This window comes from Phyllobates terribilis, unplaced genomic scaffold (genome assembly GCF_046119375.1).
Source record: "Phyllobates terribilis strain yellow unplaced genomic scaffold, ASM4611937v1 Scaffold_3__8_contigs__length_932513732, whole genome shotgun sequence".
Taxonomy (NCBI): domain Eukaryota; kingdom Metazoa; phylum Chordata; class Amphibia; order Anura; family Dendrobatidae; genus Phyllobates; species Phyllobates terribilis.
This window is the reverse complement of record NW_027362763.1, coordinates 76,658,544-76,676,343: the sequence shown is the minus strand read 5'-3', so window position 1 is coordinate 76,676,343 and position 17,800 is coordinate 76,658,544. Positions and strand designations below refer to the sequence as shown.

The following is a 17,800-nucleotide window of genomic DNA, read 5'->3' as shown; positions in this document are numbered from 1 at the left end:
AAACCTTATTATAGTTAATGGGGTCTGCGAGTGACGATTCCGAAACTTTAAGTGACAAATGATAACTTCACCACATAATTATATCATATCTCCCTTCATTAAATGGTCATTTTCCTTTTAGACCGTGTCTAAAAATGATAAACCCCACAATAGAATATATGGCACTTGCTTATTTCAATTCAAATCAGCCTTTAATAATAGAGACAATGAAATCTTTAGAAATTCAACAAATTTTTATAAAAAAATGTAATATTGCAAAGCCTTTAAAGGCCGTGTCCAATTCTTTGAGGTCTCCAAGGATTGTATGCAACCCTTTTCAATCTTTTTAATGTCATAGTGACCTCACCATAGAAACGGATGGTAACCAGGTATTAATCAACAGCCCACTTAATAACACAGGGTACTGATAGACTTTTCTTTTTTTTTTTTATTAAAAAAACAGCCCAAAAATTATTCCTATTAGTAATTTATGATAAGGTAGACAATTCTGCACAGAACACTGACTCAAACTGACTGACTCAAACTGATGGTGTCACTGTCAGAGATAACATTATCCCATTATGCGGCTCTGACTGAGATAACTAAAGTTAATTATTGCTTAACACCTTTTACTTCCTCCCCACTAATATGCCTATTGGAGGCAAAGTAGGCCAAATGTGGCTTGTCTTTTGTAATACTGCTGCCAGGGCGACAAGTGTCAGTGGTGTTGGCAGTGCTTATGGTCCCAACATTCTTCGCCGTGGTACGTTTTGTGTTTGTTTTCTTTTACACTATTATTGCTATTGCCATTTTTCCTTTTACCATACATTTTGTACAACACTGTAATTCATTTTTAATAATGTTTTCCACCCCAATTATGCAACCCTTGCCAAAAAGGACATAACCAAAAAATCTAAGGAGGTTTGTAGACTTTTAGAAATAGGTTCAGTATAGGTGATGCGTAGGGTTTTCAAATTGGACTAGTGAAACAGGTGTGCAAATACAGGCATGCACAGTTTTCTATGTTTTTCAATAAAATTCAATTCTCATCCCAAAAATGACATGATAGTAAAGATTTGTTATTTTCAAGCCCAAAAAGTCAGCACCTTGAAGAGGGCACTATATTGGGGTGACATGCATGGACGTAAAATTTGACTAGTAAATAAAAAAAAAAAAAAGGTTTGTGACATGCACACTTTATGAGTTAGACAGTCACAGATATATCTTTGGATTTTAGGAAATTTTATTTTGTATTTAAAAAAATAGTAATTCCTCCTCTTCCCAAAATGAGTTGTACAAGAAATGCAAAAACCCAGCAAAGTTGCTTGCCATCTCTGACTGACACTGATTTCAGATTTTTTTGTGTCGCTTGCTGCTGCTTACTAGTGCATTAAGAATGAAGAAAAAAATGTAATTGCAATGTAAATGCATCTAAATAGATGTCGGCTACACCATATCACTGATCCAGTGATGGCATTTCAAAAAATCGGCTCCACCCACGAACATCCCTGATTTGCCACACTGTTACGCAGATAACATCTGCGTGACAGTGTGGCAAATCAGGGATGTTCATGGGCGGAGCTGATTTTTTGGCGCGAACAAGCCAGAACCCCGAACACGAACCCGAATTTGAAATGCCGAGCAAATTCGCTCAACACCACTCCCATCACCTATCTCCTAACAACTTATCAGTTGAATCTTTGTAATATTCCTAAACTACTACATTCGTCATATTCACTGCTGCAGTTATATAATACATTACTGTCTGGAGTATTGTTCAATGTTTGAGGGCTTTCTCTTCTTATGTTTATTGCTGAGCACTGCAGTCAGCCCTGATGCCTTCTCACTGTCACAAATCACCATAAAATGGCTGCTGCATTCCCTGCCCAGGCTTTTATACAGACTATGATAATCCGTCCTGATTGGCTGCACTATACCATGTGATGTGATAGCTGTAAGACCTCATAGGGAAGCTTACGTGGTCACGCCAGAGATTATGTCAACCTTCTGTATCTGATGCAATCTTCTGCAATGTGTAAAATGTTGTCAGGCATTTTTCGTCAGTTCGCAAATCGAATTGCAAATTGTTTGACTTCACCTGGACCTGCAAATTTCAAAATTTTCTTATCTCTACTAGATATATTCCTTGGAAAAAACCAAAGACAAGGGCAAAATACACAAATACCTGAAAGTATATGAATACATTTTCTCTAGATATATTCCTTTTAGATTTATTAGTATTTTTTCATGCAATTTTGCAATTTTTTTTTGTAAGCAATTTATGACATTACAAGACATTACACAAAACACTAGACCGCTAGGGATCATAAAAAAAGCTGAAACACCAGCATGTTGGATTTTTTGTCCAATGATAAGCTCTGGCTGCATCATTGGCCAAAAAAACTCAACAAGGTCAATCCAGCATTGGATCCTTTTTTTTCTATCACCAATGAACAATCGTTTGTTAGTCCACCTTTGTCTAATGTGTATGGGGGACTTTACAAAGAGCACTAAACCACCATGGATTACGAAGTCCACTAGCCCAGCAAGGAATACAAAAAGACACTGGATCATCTGGGATTATAACGGGCACTAGACTATAGGTGATTACAAAGGTCTCTGGATCACCAGGCATTACCCAAAACTGGATCTTCTGGAATTACAAAAATCTCTAGACTACCAGGGAGTACAAAGGGCACTAGACCAACAGAAATTACAAGACGAACCACTTTATGTTTTTATCTGATTTCTGAACTTTTTCTTTACAAAGAGAAATCAGGATTATAATGTTTTCATTAGACTTTCTTCTCTTAGAATGGCTGAAGTTGAGAAATGTACCAGTGGTGAACCTGCTGGAACTTAGTAGACTCTTGGAAAAGGCACATGTCTTCTCACCAACAGTCGTTGCAATGGAGTAAATACCTACCTATGCTTGACTTTTCAGTCCAATACTTATTGGTTTGGATTGTACGCCATGTTTTTCTCTCTTTCTCAGAGGTGTGTAACTTGGTGGTGGTCTATAAGTCTACGGGCCTTATCTGATATTTCCTGACAACATTGGATCAGTTCAAGTCTTCCTCCTCTGATCTGACTCCTCTGGCCAAAATCTCACTCAGGTGCCGTCATTGCTATGGATGGCACAAGCTCACATTTCTCAATTATGCCATTTGGAAGTTCTCCTGACACTGATGCTAGAGGAGGCAGCTTACTGAAAAAGCAGTGAACTGTCAATCAAACACTGGAGGCGGGGACGAAAAATACCCTAATTGGCTGGAGGAAGACCAATTGCAATGTCCATCCCCACTGCACTTGTGCCTCATTAGCTTATGACTTCAACAGGTGATTACTGAAGAACGACAAAGCATATTTTCTTCAAAAAGAGTATCAATCTACTGTGCATGGAAGCACCAGTAGAGCCATGTCTTAACTTTACGATCCAAAATCCTGCTGACAGATTCTCTTTAAGGGCCAAAAACTAATTCTATCTTCTGACCTTGTATAGGTGTGCTGTGCTTGTAGTTTCAAAAAGAACTGATAGCTCAAGTTTCTATTTGTTTGCTTGGATAGACCTAAATATGCATGACCGGTCAACTTGAGCATTCATGTTTAAAGAAAGAATATCTACAGCCAGAACATCTTCTAGACAAATCTATCATTTTTGATTAAAGGAATTGTTGGGGACTTTAACATTGATGGTCTATCCTTAGGATAGGTCATCAATGTCTGAACGGTTGTGGTGCAACACCCGACACCCCTACTGATCAGTTGTTCCCAGTGTTGGCGCATAGCTTCGTTGACGGAATGGTGGCCACAGTCGAGTACCGCACATCCTGTCCCCAATTGATTTGAATAGGTGGCGAATATGCAGTACCCGGCCGCGACCACTATACAGTCAATGGATCACTGGGAACAACTGATCGGCGGGGGTGCCGGGTGTTGCAACCCCACCGATCAAACATTGATGACTTATCCTAAGGATAGGCCATCCATGTTAAAGTCCTGGACAACCCCTTTAATCTAATACTTCCAAACGTTGAATACAAAAATAGATTGACTACCATGATCTTGGCACAATGAGTGGCATTTTTGAATTTGGTGCTCAGTGCTTGACATATAGGTTTATAGTTCCGAATCTGGAGACTTGGATGGAAAAAAAAGTTTGGAATCAATTTTCTTAACATGAAACAGAACCTCAGAACCTAGATAGTCTTGTACTTTATGAAACTTTTCGTAGGTCACCAATTTGAAATTATTTGTTTTTTTCTATCCGCCCTGACTAGTCTCTTTGAGGAAATGCCCTAGGGGGCGATTTTGCTTCTGCCCCTCACGTGCTACATTGGTTGTATCTTCTTGACTTGCATTATGAGAGTCAGCTGCGCGCAGGCCCCGGTATTGTCTCTTTCTCTCGCAGACCTCTTACAAGGACCCCTGCTTAGAGGTTCATGATGAAGTAATCCGATTAGGCCTTTTGTAGGGAGTTCTTTTTTTTTTCAATATGCTACTTAGCGGATAAATGTGTTTTGTGGGAAATTGCAAATGACATTATGATTACTAAGGCCAGTGTGGGTTTCATTTAAAAGTGATCAAAATCAACAGGCCGCAGAAAATTAGGATTGGCAGGAGAATATCCCAAGTGAGAGAATCTCTTTATGTAACTACTGAGAACACGTTAACTGTTCAGTGTCTGAAGGAGACTCTTGAATTAAAGTGGCAATTAAATCTCTCCAGGAAATAAATATAATCGGGTCCTTACACCAGAGTCTCGTAGGTATCATAAAAAGGCAAAAAAGCCAAAGAAACTGTAAAAAAAAAAAAATGAACATTTTTGTTTACTTTGTAAATATTTGTAGTAAAAAAAGGGATATAAATCCATCGATTGATCACAGTCACTTGTTTAGGATTCACAGCCTTTGCCAATCACGGGTTCATTTTATCGAGATCCTTCCATATTTTTTGACCACTCAAAAAAGAACATAGAAGGAATTTTTTTTAATTGAAATTTATCTAGAAAATGTATAACATTTTCAATTTGTTACTGTTGAGGTTTAACAATAATTTTCTTTTTTTTTTTTAATTATTGCATTTAATAAAAAAGTGTTTTGTACATAGGAGGTGGAGATTGAGATATAGTCCTGTATCGAAAGAAATGAATAGTAGGTCATGTATTACAAAACAAAATGGGTATGCTCAAGTTTGCAAGTTATACCATTTCCTTGGGATTGTTGATAACTTCACAACCGCTGGAGTTCTGACTGCTGGGACCCCCACCAATCTGGAGCGGTGGTCAATCATGTGCACTGCCTGCTGCTCCATTATGAGAGTGCTGTAGAGCAGGCACGAGCAGCGCTTGGATATCTCTGGTGGTCCCATTAAGAATGAATGAAACGGTAGTGTGCATGATCGACCACCGCTCCATTCACATGGGCCTCTTCTGAGCCATGGTTCTTAAGATCAGTGGCAGCAGTTGGACCCACATAGTTTAATAGCATAATAAGATGTAAAAAAAAATCCTTACCTTATTGTTCAACTCTCCATCCTTTTTTTGCTTTTCATGACACCTATCCGGTCACATCTTCTGACCTCCTTCACGAGAACTGAAATTCTCAGGCCTCTCATACTAGACCTGGACTTCCGCCTGTGCACAAGCAAGCGAAAGGTCATGACATAACGACGTGCGCCTTGACCTTTTGCATGCATGTACAAAATTGTCCCTGGCCTCAACAAAATCGAAAGTTTTGGCTCAGCCTGAGGAGCCCAGAGATTTCAATGCTCACAGCAAGAATCAGGAGATGTGTCGAGGGCTGGTTGGGTGACAGTGAGGAGCTAAGGGGCCAGAGAGGTGAGGTGAGGAAAAGGATTTTTTTTAAACCTTTTTATGGCCCTCTTCTTTTCAGAAAGATGTTGGTTAGTGGCTTGTCACGGGTGTATCTAGTGTCACAGACAGTCGCTCTGGATCTGGCTGTAGAAGGTCACTGCGCTTGGCATTGCAGACGCCTTTTTGATCTTCTCTTTTCTATAGTATAGTGATATCCTTCTTCCTTTAGGACCCAGCAGCAACCTCTACCTTCTGCTGGTAATTGACACACCCTTGCTTGGTACCTAAAAACTCTGTGTCTCCAGAGAGTCGCCGATGATAGTTCTATTTTCCTCTGTCCTTGCCTGGAGCACTAGTAGTTGGCTAGTTTCTTCTTGGACTTCCCTTTGGAGGACAGTTGGCGTTATCTCTCTGGTGTCTTCTCATGCTAAGTGTATGCCCTTTGTTTGTTTAACTTTTTGTCTTTAGTTACAGTGGGACCTGACTAGAGTTCACCCCGTTCCCTTCCTACCTAGGGCTTAGCTCTAAGGACATTCAGGGATTAGGTTTCCTTCTTGGAGATAGGTGCAGAACCTATATCAGGATGATAGGGTAGTCAGGGTGATATTAGATATGCCTAGGGTTCTCCACTCTCCCTTTCCCTAGTTGTTGGGCTCTCTTCCCCCACTTCCCGTCATTGTACACTTGTTCCTTCCCTCATCTTGTGTGACATGGCTGCCATTTTGTTGAATCCACATGGAAGTGAATGACAAAATATCTGCCAATACAGATTCCTTGTAAAATTTGAATAGAATTAAATTCCCTCTGAATATATTTGCTCATCTATATTTGCTATGCATGAAGTGCTTTTCCTTCCCTCAAAATGGGGAACACCACCCAAATATAAATCATCTGGATTGCATTACTAGCAATTGAATGATTATCCAGCACCGCCGCCACAACACATCTGGGAATACAGCCTCTGACCGTAGGCCGATTTTCCAAAAAACAGTGGGTTTAGAGTAATTTTGTTTAACCTGTTACCATGTGAAGAGCGTCCAGTTTTTATTCTTTTTTTATCCCACTGCTCTACTGAGTCATTTTTTAAAAAAATTCCGCTATCCTGTTACAGAGAAATAGACCTTTCTAATTAGTGTTAATTTTTGGGGGTCTTATAAAGGACACTTGGCTCAGGGTAATTACCAGCTGGTGGCTACCTGGACTCATACCTCTATTTTGGTAATGTACCACCATTGTACGCTTTTATTGTTGTATGCACATTGCCACAAGAGGCTGTGTAATGCCACTTGACTTTGGTCCTTGAGTCCAGGTAGTTTCCTTTCTCTTTTTTTCTGGTTCCCCTATTTCTGTCATTTTACCCTTTTCTATAAAATGTATTTACCTTTGAAGAATGTTCTCTAGGTCAATATACCCAAACATGTTCTGGAACCTACGTGCCACCAACATTAAAAGTTATGAATAAATTATGCCTTATTCTAGACTATTTTTAATATCTACATTATTATTATTTTCTACCCAGGAATTTACAAAAAAGATGATCTTTGTTCCTACCAATCTGAATGGCAGGCTCACATGTGCCAACAGATTGACCACACAGTCGTTATCCTCGAAGTCATCTCAGATGTCCAAGAGCCCGTTTCGCCGGTCATATCAGTCACCAATAACTTTATCCAAGTGTTCGTCAGTGGACAGAATGCTCCAGATCGTTGCTGTGAAAAAAACAACAAAACTTTTTACTCTATATTACCAGCCCAAAAGATTTCGAAAGTGTGTTTCAATGGCCCAACTCCCAATGCGATTAGACTACGTCTCAATGGTTGTCAGAACTCTACCAAACTTATCTTAGCTCTGTTTTATGATTTTCCTCTAAGTTGTTATATTGTGTGGAAAGGCAAGAAATATTCAACAATTTTCTCTGACTTTCAGCCCAATTTTCAAAGTGGCGACCAAATTTCAAGTTTTTTCAGTTTCCGAGAGAATTTGTTGTATGTCCTTCTCCAAGGAGATGAGCCGGTGGAGATATGGACCAATCTATCCATCCACTTATTTTTCTACATGGCTTTGGGAACAACAAGCAATGACTTGTACAACCAATTACCATTAAAGATGGCAACATTTTTAGAAATTGACCCATCTCGGGTAGCAATAGTGCAAAATTTACAAGAAAGTGCAGAAACGTTGAAGGCCATGATGGACAACCACTCAAAGAGGAAAAGGCACTGCCCTCCGGTACATGAGGAAAGACCACGAGCCAAGCGTCACTCTGAGTCACTTGTAAAAGTTGAGAATGCCAGATATAGGCAAGAAAGTCTAATAGAAGTGCTCGTTGTGGAGATACGTGACATTGTTACACCAGGGGAACCCGCTGCTACTTTGACCTACGGTAACTTGCAGAACATTGCAACAAGTATTATCGGTGCACTACAGACTGGAGAACTTGAGAAGGCCATTCCTATAAATATTGACTCTTTGATGGTGGTTGAGCCAACTCATCGAAACAATAGCAGGTACTTCTGAAATGATACAATATGCATTTATAAGTTTATTATTATTTACTATACCCTGGAGCTGCAATCATATTTCTGCTTACTGTCAATGGAGACTAAGTGAACAGTTGATCACTGAACAAATAGTAAAGTCTGTCTTCCATACCCTTTCTAGTTAAAGAAAAACTTGTAGATAAAGAAAGAAATATCTGCCTGCAGAATTGTGAATGCAGCTCTGAAGTACATTTTATGCTTTAAGTAATGTAATGAACAGTATTTACAAGTTGATTTTGTCCAAATGTCAACAGTCAAATGGAGTTCGCAGGTGCCAAGACATTCATGGCTTATTCACACCATGCTTATTCGACGGTTTTTCAATACACCCATGGACATCAAGGAGAGTGCTTTGCCCTGGTGGAGAGTGAAGCCACCCATCTGATCATCTCTTTTAATGCTGGGGAATTTTTATGGATGAATGATCAACCATTTGATATAATGAAGGGCCTGGTCCACCAGGGATGTTCAGATTCCTCCTCTGGCTAATAAAGGGGGTCCTAAATAGAAGACCTCTTAAATATTATCCATGATGACCTAGTCAGGTGTGTCCTGGTGAAATTAGCCCTTTCAAAGCAAAATTGACAGCTATAAGTATCAAGACCAGATTACAGGGAGGGCACATGGGACACGAGTCTTTGACCAACTTGGAGAAGGAGACGATCTCCACCATCTACTCTCCTTGATGTCCATATGTCTAAATCTGAGAGAACCGATTACTGAGGAAATCCTTAACTAGAATATGGCTGAGATAGGTGATTTGATGGGAATGGGCCCAGATAAGTCGTAATTGCGCCAGGATGAGCATAGTAATTCTACATATACTGTATATAAACGTACAAAAGGACAGTTTAGAGCCCTTCTCTTCCGGCTTGGGTCGGGGTCTTGTTCTTACGTCCTAAAATCTTTCATGCCTTAGTAAATGAGTAACATGACTTGAAGGACTGGGAAACTCAGCGCAGCCTTCTCTTGGTGGAAAATTTCCCATTTCAATTTTTCTGCACCTCGTGTTTATTTTTCCTGCGCATGGAGATATCCGCACGCCCTGGCAATGGTCCATCGGTGGCTTTCAACTCTTTCCTCATGTTAATCTCCGCTTGACATAAAAGAAAACAAACAAAGGATGGATAATGGCCGATAACATGCAGTGTCAAATCTGTTACCATGATTCAGCTCGGCTGGCAGCAGCCGCCAAACAGAGACTGGAAGTGTTAATAGTTCACTGGTTTCCTGCCAGCCAGCATGTAGAACATTCTTCCCATTGCTCCCATTCTGGAAACCAGTGGAAAACTGATGTAGTTCCCAAAAATATCAAATGCACAAGGATTATATGCAAGAATAGGTAATGGGCTCTAATGAAGGAAATTTCAAAATTAGAAGGCAGTTTCCCTAACGATTTATTGGAAAATTAATAGTGTAGTAATTATTAGAAATATTAGTTTCTTTTTATGAATACTTTAGTTCTATGTCCAAGAATGCACAAGAATGTAACTACTATATTACCTAAGTGCAAGAGTATTAACTACTATAAAACTGCTCCCTATGTATAAGAATATAACTATAATACTGCCCCTATGTACAAGAATAGAACTACTATAATACTGCCCCTATGTACAAGAATATAACTACTATAATACTGCTCCTATGTACAAGAATATAAATACTATAATACTGCCCCTATGTACAAGAATATAACTACTATAATACTGCCCCTATGTACAAGAATATAACTACTATAATACTGCCCCTATGTACAAGAATATAAATACTATAACACTGCCCCCTATGTACAAGAATATAACTACTGTAATACTGTCCCCTATGTATAAGATTATAACTACTATAATACTGCCCCCTATGTACAAGAATATAATTACTATAATACTGCTCCCTATGTACAGGAATATAACTACTATAATACTGCCCCTATGTACAGGAATATAACTACTATAATACTGCCCCCTATGTACAAAAATATAACTACTACAATACTGCCTCCTATGTACAAGAATATAACTACTATAATACTGCTCCCTATATACAAGATTATAACTACTATAATACTGCTCCTATGTAGAAGAATATAACTACTATAATACTGCCCCTATGTACAGAATATAACTACTATAATACTGCCTCCTATGTACAAGAATATAACTACTATAATACTGCCCCCTATGTACAGGAATATAACTACTATAATACTGCCCCTATATACAAGAATATACCTAATATAATATTGCCCCTAGGTACAAGAATATAACAACTATAATACAGCCCCCTATGTACAACAATATAACTACTATAATACTGCCCCCTATGTACAACAATATAACTACTATAATACAGCCCGCTTTGTACAACAATATAACTACTATAATACTGCTTCTATGTACAAGAATATAACTACTATAATACTGCCCCTATGTACAAGACTATAACTACTGTAATACAGCTCCCTATGTTCAAGAATATAGCTAGTATAAAAAGGCCCCTATATAAAAGAATATAACTACTATAATACTGCCCCTATGTACAAGAATATAACTACTATAATACTGCCCCCTATGTACAAGAATATAACTACTATAATACTGCTCCTATGTACAAGAATATAACTACTATAATACTGCCCCTATGTACAAGAATATAACTACTATAATACTGCCCCCTATGTACAAGAATATAACTACTATAATACTGCTCCTATGTACAAGAATATAACTACTATAGTACTGCCCCTATGTACAAGAATATAACTACTATAATACTGCCCCTATGTACAAGAATATAACTACTATAATACTGCTCCTATGTACAAGAATATAACTACTGTAATACTGCTCCCTATGTACAAGAATATAACTACTATAATACTGCCCCCTATGTACAAGAATATAACTACTATAATACTGCTCCTATGTACAAGAATATAACTACTATAATACTGCCCCTATGTACAAGAATATAACTACTATAATACTGCCCCTATGTACAAGAATATAACTACTATAATACTGCCCCCTATGTACAAGAATATAACTACTATAATACTGCTCCTATGTACAAGAATATAACTACTATAATACTGCTCCTACATACAAGAATATAACTACTATAATACTGCCCCTATATACAAGAATATAACTACTATAATACTGCTCCTATGTACAAGAATATAACTACTATAATACTGCTCCTATGTACAGAATATAACTACTATAATACTGCCTCCTATGTACAAGAATATAACTACTATAATACTGCCCCCTATGTACAGGAATATAACTACTATAATACTGCCCCTATATACAAGAATATACCTACTATAATATTGCCCCTAGGTACAAGAATATAACTACTATAATACAGCCCCCTATGTACAACAATATAACTACTATAATACTGCCCCTATGTACAACAATATAACTACTATAATACAGCCCCCTATGTACAACAATATAACTACTATAATACTGCTTCTATGTACAAGAATATAACTACTATAATACTGCCCCTATGTACAAGACTATAACTACTGTAATACAGCTCCCTATGTTCAAGAATATAGCTAGTATAATAAGGCCCCTATATAAAAGAATATAACTACTATAATACTGCCCCTATGTACAAGAATATAACTACTATAATACTGCCCCCTATGTACAAGAATATAACTACTATAATACTGCTCCTATGTACAAGAATATAACTACTATAATACTGCCCCTATGTACAAGAATATAACTACTATAATACTGCCCCCTATGTACAAGAATATAACTACTATAATACTGCTCCTATGTACAAGAATATAACTACTATAGTACTGCCCCTATGTACAAGAATATAACTACTATAATACTGCCCCTATGTACAAGAATATAACTACTATAATACTGCTCCTATGTACAAGAATATAACTACTGTAATACTGCTCCCTATGTACAAGAATATAACTACTATAATACTGCCCCCTATGTACAAGAATATAACTACTATAATACTGCTCCTATATACAAGAATATAACTACTATAATACTGCCCCTATGTACAAGAATATAACTACTATAATACTGCCCCTATGTACAAGAATATAACTACTATAATACTGCCCCTATGTACAAGAATATAACTATAATACTGCCCCTATGTACAAGAATAGAACTACTATAATACTGCCCCTATGTACAAGAATATAACTACTATAATACTGCTCCTATGTACAAGAATATAAATACTATAATACTGCCCCTATGTACAAGAATATAACTACTATAATACTGCCCCTATGTACAAGAATATAACTACTATAATACTGCCCCTGTGTACAAGAATATAAATACTATAACACTGCCCCCTATGTACAAGAATATAACTACTATAATACTGTCCCCTATGTATAAGATTATAACTACTATAATACTGCCCCCTATGTACAAGAATATAATTACTATAATACTGCTCCCTATGTACAGGAATATAACTACTATAATACTGCCCCTATGTACAGGAATATAACTACTATAATACTGCCCCCTATGTACAAAAATATAACTACTACAATACTGCCTCCTATGTACAAGAATATAACTACTATAATACTGCTCCCTATATACAAGATTATAACTACTATAATACTGCTCCTATGTAGAAGAATATAACTACTATAATACTGCCCCTATGTACAGAATATAACTACTATAATACTGCCTCCTATGTACAAGAATATAACTACTATAATACTGCCCCCTATGTACAGGAATATAGCTACTATAATACTGCCCCTATATACAAGAATATACCTACTATAATATTGCCCCTAGGTACAAGAATATAACTACTATAATACAGCCCCCTATGTACAACAATATAACTACTATAATACTGCCCCTATGTACAACAATATAACTACTATAATACAGCCCCCTATGTACAACAATATAACTACTATAATACTGCTTCTATGTACAAGAATATAACTACTATATTACTGCCCCTATGTACAAGACTATAACTACTGTAATACAGCTCCCTATGTTCAAGAATATAGCTAGTATAATAAGGCCCCTATATAAAAGAATATAACTACTATAATACTGCCCCTATGTACAAAAATATAACTACTATAATACTGCCCCCTATGTACAAGAATATAACTACTATAATACTGCTCCTATGTACAAGAATATAACTACTATAATACTGCCCCTATGTACAAGAATATAACTACTATAATACTGCCCCCTATGTACAAGAATATAACTACTATAATACTGCTCCTATGTACAAGAATATAACTACTATAGTACTGCCCCTATGTACAAGAATATAACTACTATAATACTGCCCCTATGTACAAGAATATAACTACTATAATACTGCTCCTATGTACAAGAATATAACTACTGTAATACTGCTTCCTATGTACAAGAATATAACTACTATAATACTGCCCCCTATGTACAAGAATATAACTACTATAATACTGCTCCTATGTACAAGAATATAACTACTATAATACTGCCCCTATGTACAAGAATATAACTACTATAATACTGCCCCTATGTACAAGAATATAACTACTATAATACTGCCCCCTATGTACAAGAATATAACTACTATAATACTGCTCCTATGTACAAGAATATAACTACTATAATACTGCTCCTACATACAAGAATATAACTACTATAATACTGCCCCTATATACAAGAATATAACTACTATAATACTGCTCCTATGTACAAGAATATAACTACTATAATACTGCTCCTATGTACAGAATATAACTACTATAATACTGCCTCCTATGTACAAGAATATAACTACTATAATACTGCCCCCTATGTACAGGAATATAACTACTATAATACTGCCCCTATATACAAGAATATACCTACTATAATATTGCCCCTAGGTACAAGAATATAACTACTATAATACAGCCCCCTATGTACAACAATATAACTACTATAATACTGCCCCTATGTACAACAATATAACTACTATAATACAGCCCCCTATGTACAACAATATAACTACTATAATACTGCTTCTATGTACAAGAATATAACTACTATAATACTGCCCCTATGTACAAGACTATAACTACTGTAATATAGCTCCCTATGTTCAAGAATATAGCTGGTATAATAAGGCCCCTATATAAAAGAATATAACAACTATAATACTGCCCCTATGTACAAGAATATAACTACTATAATACTGCCCCCTATGTACAAGAATATAACTACTATAATACTGCTCCTATGTACAAGAATATAACTACTATAATACTGCCCCTATGTACAAGAATATAACTACTATAATACTGCCCCCTATGTACAAGAATATAACTACTATAATACTGCTCCTATGTACAAGAATATAACTACTATAGTACTGCCCCTATGTACAAGAATATAACTACTATAATACTGCCCCTATGTACAAGGATATAACTACTATAATACTGCTCCTATGTACAAGAATATAACTACTGTAATACTGCTCCCTATGTACAAGAATATAACTACTATAATACTGCCCCCTATGTACAAGAATATAACTACTATAATACTGCTCCTATATACAAGAATATAACTACTATAATACTGCCCCTATGTACAAGAATATAACTACTATAATACTGCCCCTATGTACAAGAATATAACTAATATAATACTGCCCCCTATGTACAAGAATGTAACTACTATAATACTGCTCCTATGTACAAGAATATAACTACTATAATACTGCCCCTATGTACAAGAATATAACTACTATAATACTGCCTCCTATGTACAAGAATATAACTACTATAATACTGCTCCCTATGTACAAGAATATAACAACTGTAATACTGCTCCTACATACAAGAATATAACTACTATAATACTGCCCCTATATACAAGAATATAACTACTATAATACTGCTCCTATGTACAAGAATATAACTACTATAATACTGCCCCTATGTACAAGAATATAAATACTATAACACTGCCCCCTATGTACAAGAATATAACTACTATAATACTGTCCCCTATGTATAAGATTATAACTACTATAATACTGCCCCCTATGTACAAGAATATAATTACTATAATACTGCTCCCTATGTACAGGAATATAACTTCTATAATACTGCCCCTATGTACAGCAATATAACTACTATAATACTGCCCCCTATGTACAAAAATATAGCTACTACAATACTGCCTCCTATGTACAAGAATATAACTACTATAATACTGCTCCCTATATACAAGATTATAACTACTATAATACTGCTCCTATGTAGAAGAATATAACTACTATAATACTGCCCCTATGTACAGAATATAACTACTATAATACTGCCTCCTATGTACAAGAATATAACTACTATAATACTGCCCCCTATGTACAGGAATATAGCTACTATAATACTGCCCCCTATGTACAGGAATATAGCTACTATAATACTGCCCCTATATACAAGAATATACCTACTATAATATTGCCCCTAGGTACAAGAATATAACTACTATAATACAGCCCCCTATGTACAACAATATAACTACTATAATACTGCCCCTATGTACAACAATATAACTACTATAATACAGCCCACTATGTACAACAATATAACTACTATAATACTGCTTCTATGTACAAGAATATAACTACTATAATACTGCCCCTATGTACAAGACTATAACTACTGTAATACAGCTCCCTATGTTCAAGAATATAGCTAGTATAATAAGGCCCCTATATAAAAGAATATAACTACTATAATACTGCCCCTATGTACAAGAATATAACTACTATAATACTGCCCCCTATGTACAAGAATATAACTACTATAATACTGCTCCTATGTACAAGAATATAACTACTATAGTACTGCCCCTATGTACAAGAATATAACTACTATAATACTGCTCCTATGTACAAGAATATAACTACTATAATACTGCCCCTATGTACAAGAATATAACTACTATAATACTGCCCCTATGTACAAGAATATAACTACTATAATACTGCCCCCTATGTACAAGAATATAACTACTATAATACTGCTCCTATGTACAAGAATATAACTACTATAATACTGCTCCTACATACAAGAATATAACTACTATAATACTGCCCCTATATACAAGAATATAACTACTATAATACTGCTCCTATGTACAAGAATATAACTACTATAATACTGCTCCTATGTACAGAATATAACTACTATAATACTGCCTCCTATGTACAAGAATATAACTACTATAATACTGCCCCCTATGTACAGGAATATAACTACTATAATACTGCCCCTATATACAAGAATATACCTACTATAATATTGCCCCTAGGTACAAGAATATAACTACTATAATACAGCCCCCTATGTACAACAATATAACTACTATAATACTGCCCCTATGTACAACAATATAACTACTATAATACAGCCCCCTATGTACAACAATATAACTACTATAATACTGCTTCTATGTACAAGAATATAACTACTATAATACTGCCCCTATGTACAAGACTATAACTACTGTAATATAGCTCCCTATGTTCAAGAATATAGCTGGTATAAGAAGGCCCCTATATAAAAGAATATAACTACTATAATACTGCCCCTATGTACAAGAATATAACTACTATAATACTGCCCCCTATGTACAAGAATATAACTACTATAATACTGCTCCTATGTACAAGAATATAACTACTATAATACTGCCCCTATGTACAAGAATATAACTACTATAATACTGCCCCCTATGTACAAGAATATAACTACTATAATACTGCTCCTATGTACAAGAATATAACTACTATAGTACTGCCCCTATGTACAAGAATATAACTACTATAATACTGCCCCTATGTACAAGAATATAACTACTATAATACTGCTCCTATGTACAAGAATATAACTACTGTAATACTGCTCCCTATGTACAAGAATATAACTACTATAATACTGCCCCCTATGTACAAGAATATAACTACTATAATACTGCTCCTATATACAAGAATATAACTACTATAATACTGCCCCTATGTACAAGAATATAACTATTATAATACTGCCCCTATGTACAAGAATATAACTACTATAATACTGCTCCCTTTGTACAAGAATATAACAACTGTAATACTGCTCCTACATACAAGAATATAACTACTATAATACTGCCCCTATATACAAGAATATAACTACTATAATACTGCTCCTATGTACAAGAATATAACTACTATAATACTGCTCCTATGTACAGGAATAAAATTACTATAATACTGCTCCTAGGTACAAGAATATAACTACTATAATACTGCTGGTATGTACAAGAATATAACTACTATAATACTGCCCCTATGTACAAGAATATAAATACTATAATACTGCCCCCTATGTACAAGAATATAACTACTATAATACTGCTCCTATGTACAAGAATAT

At 35.9% G+C, this 17,800-nt stretch overlaps 1 protein-coding gene across 3 annotated transcripts in view; it reads left to right on the top strand.

The window, feature by feature from the left end:
• PKHD1 (PKHD1 ciliary IPT domain containing fibrocystin/polyductin) overlaps positions 1 to 17,800 on the top strand; it is a 1,008,258-nt gene that overhangs the window by 840,248 nt on the left and 150,210 nt on the right. For all 3 annotated transcript variants that reach the window (XM_073674041.1, XM_073674039.1, XM_073674040.1), the window contains one exon: positions 7,314 to 8,301. In XM_073674041.1, the coding sequence (XP_073530142.1) occupies positions 7,314 to 8,301 (988 nt within the window). The remainder of the gene's footprint in view (positions 1 to 7,313; positions 8,302 to 17,800) is intronic.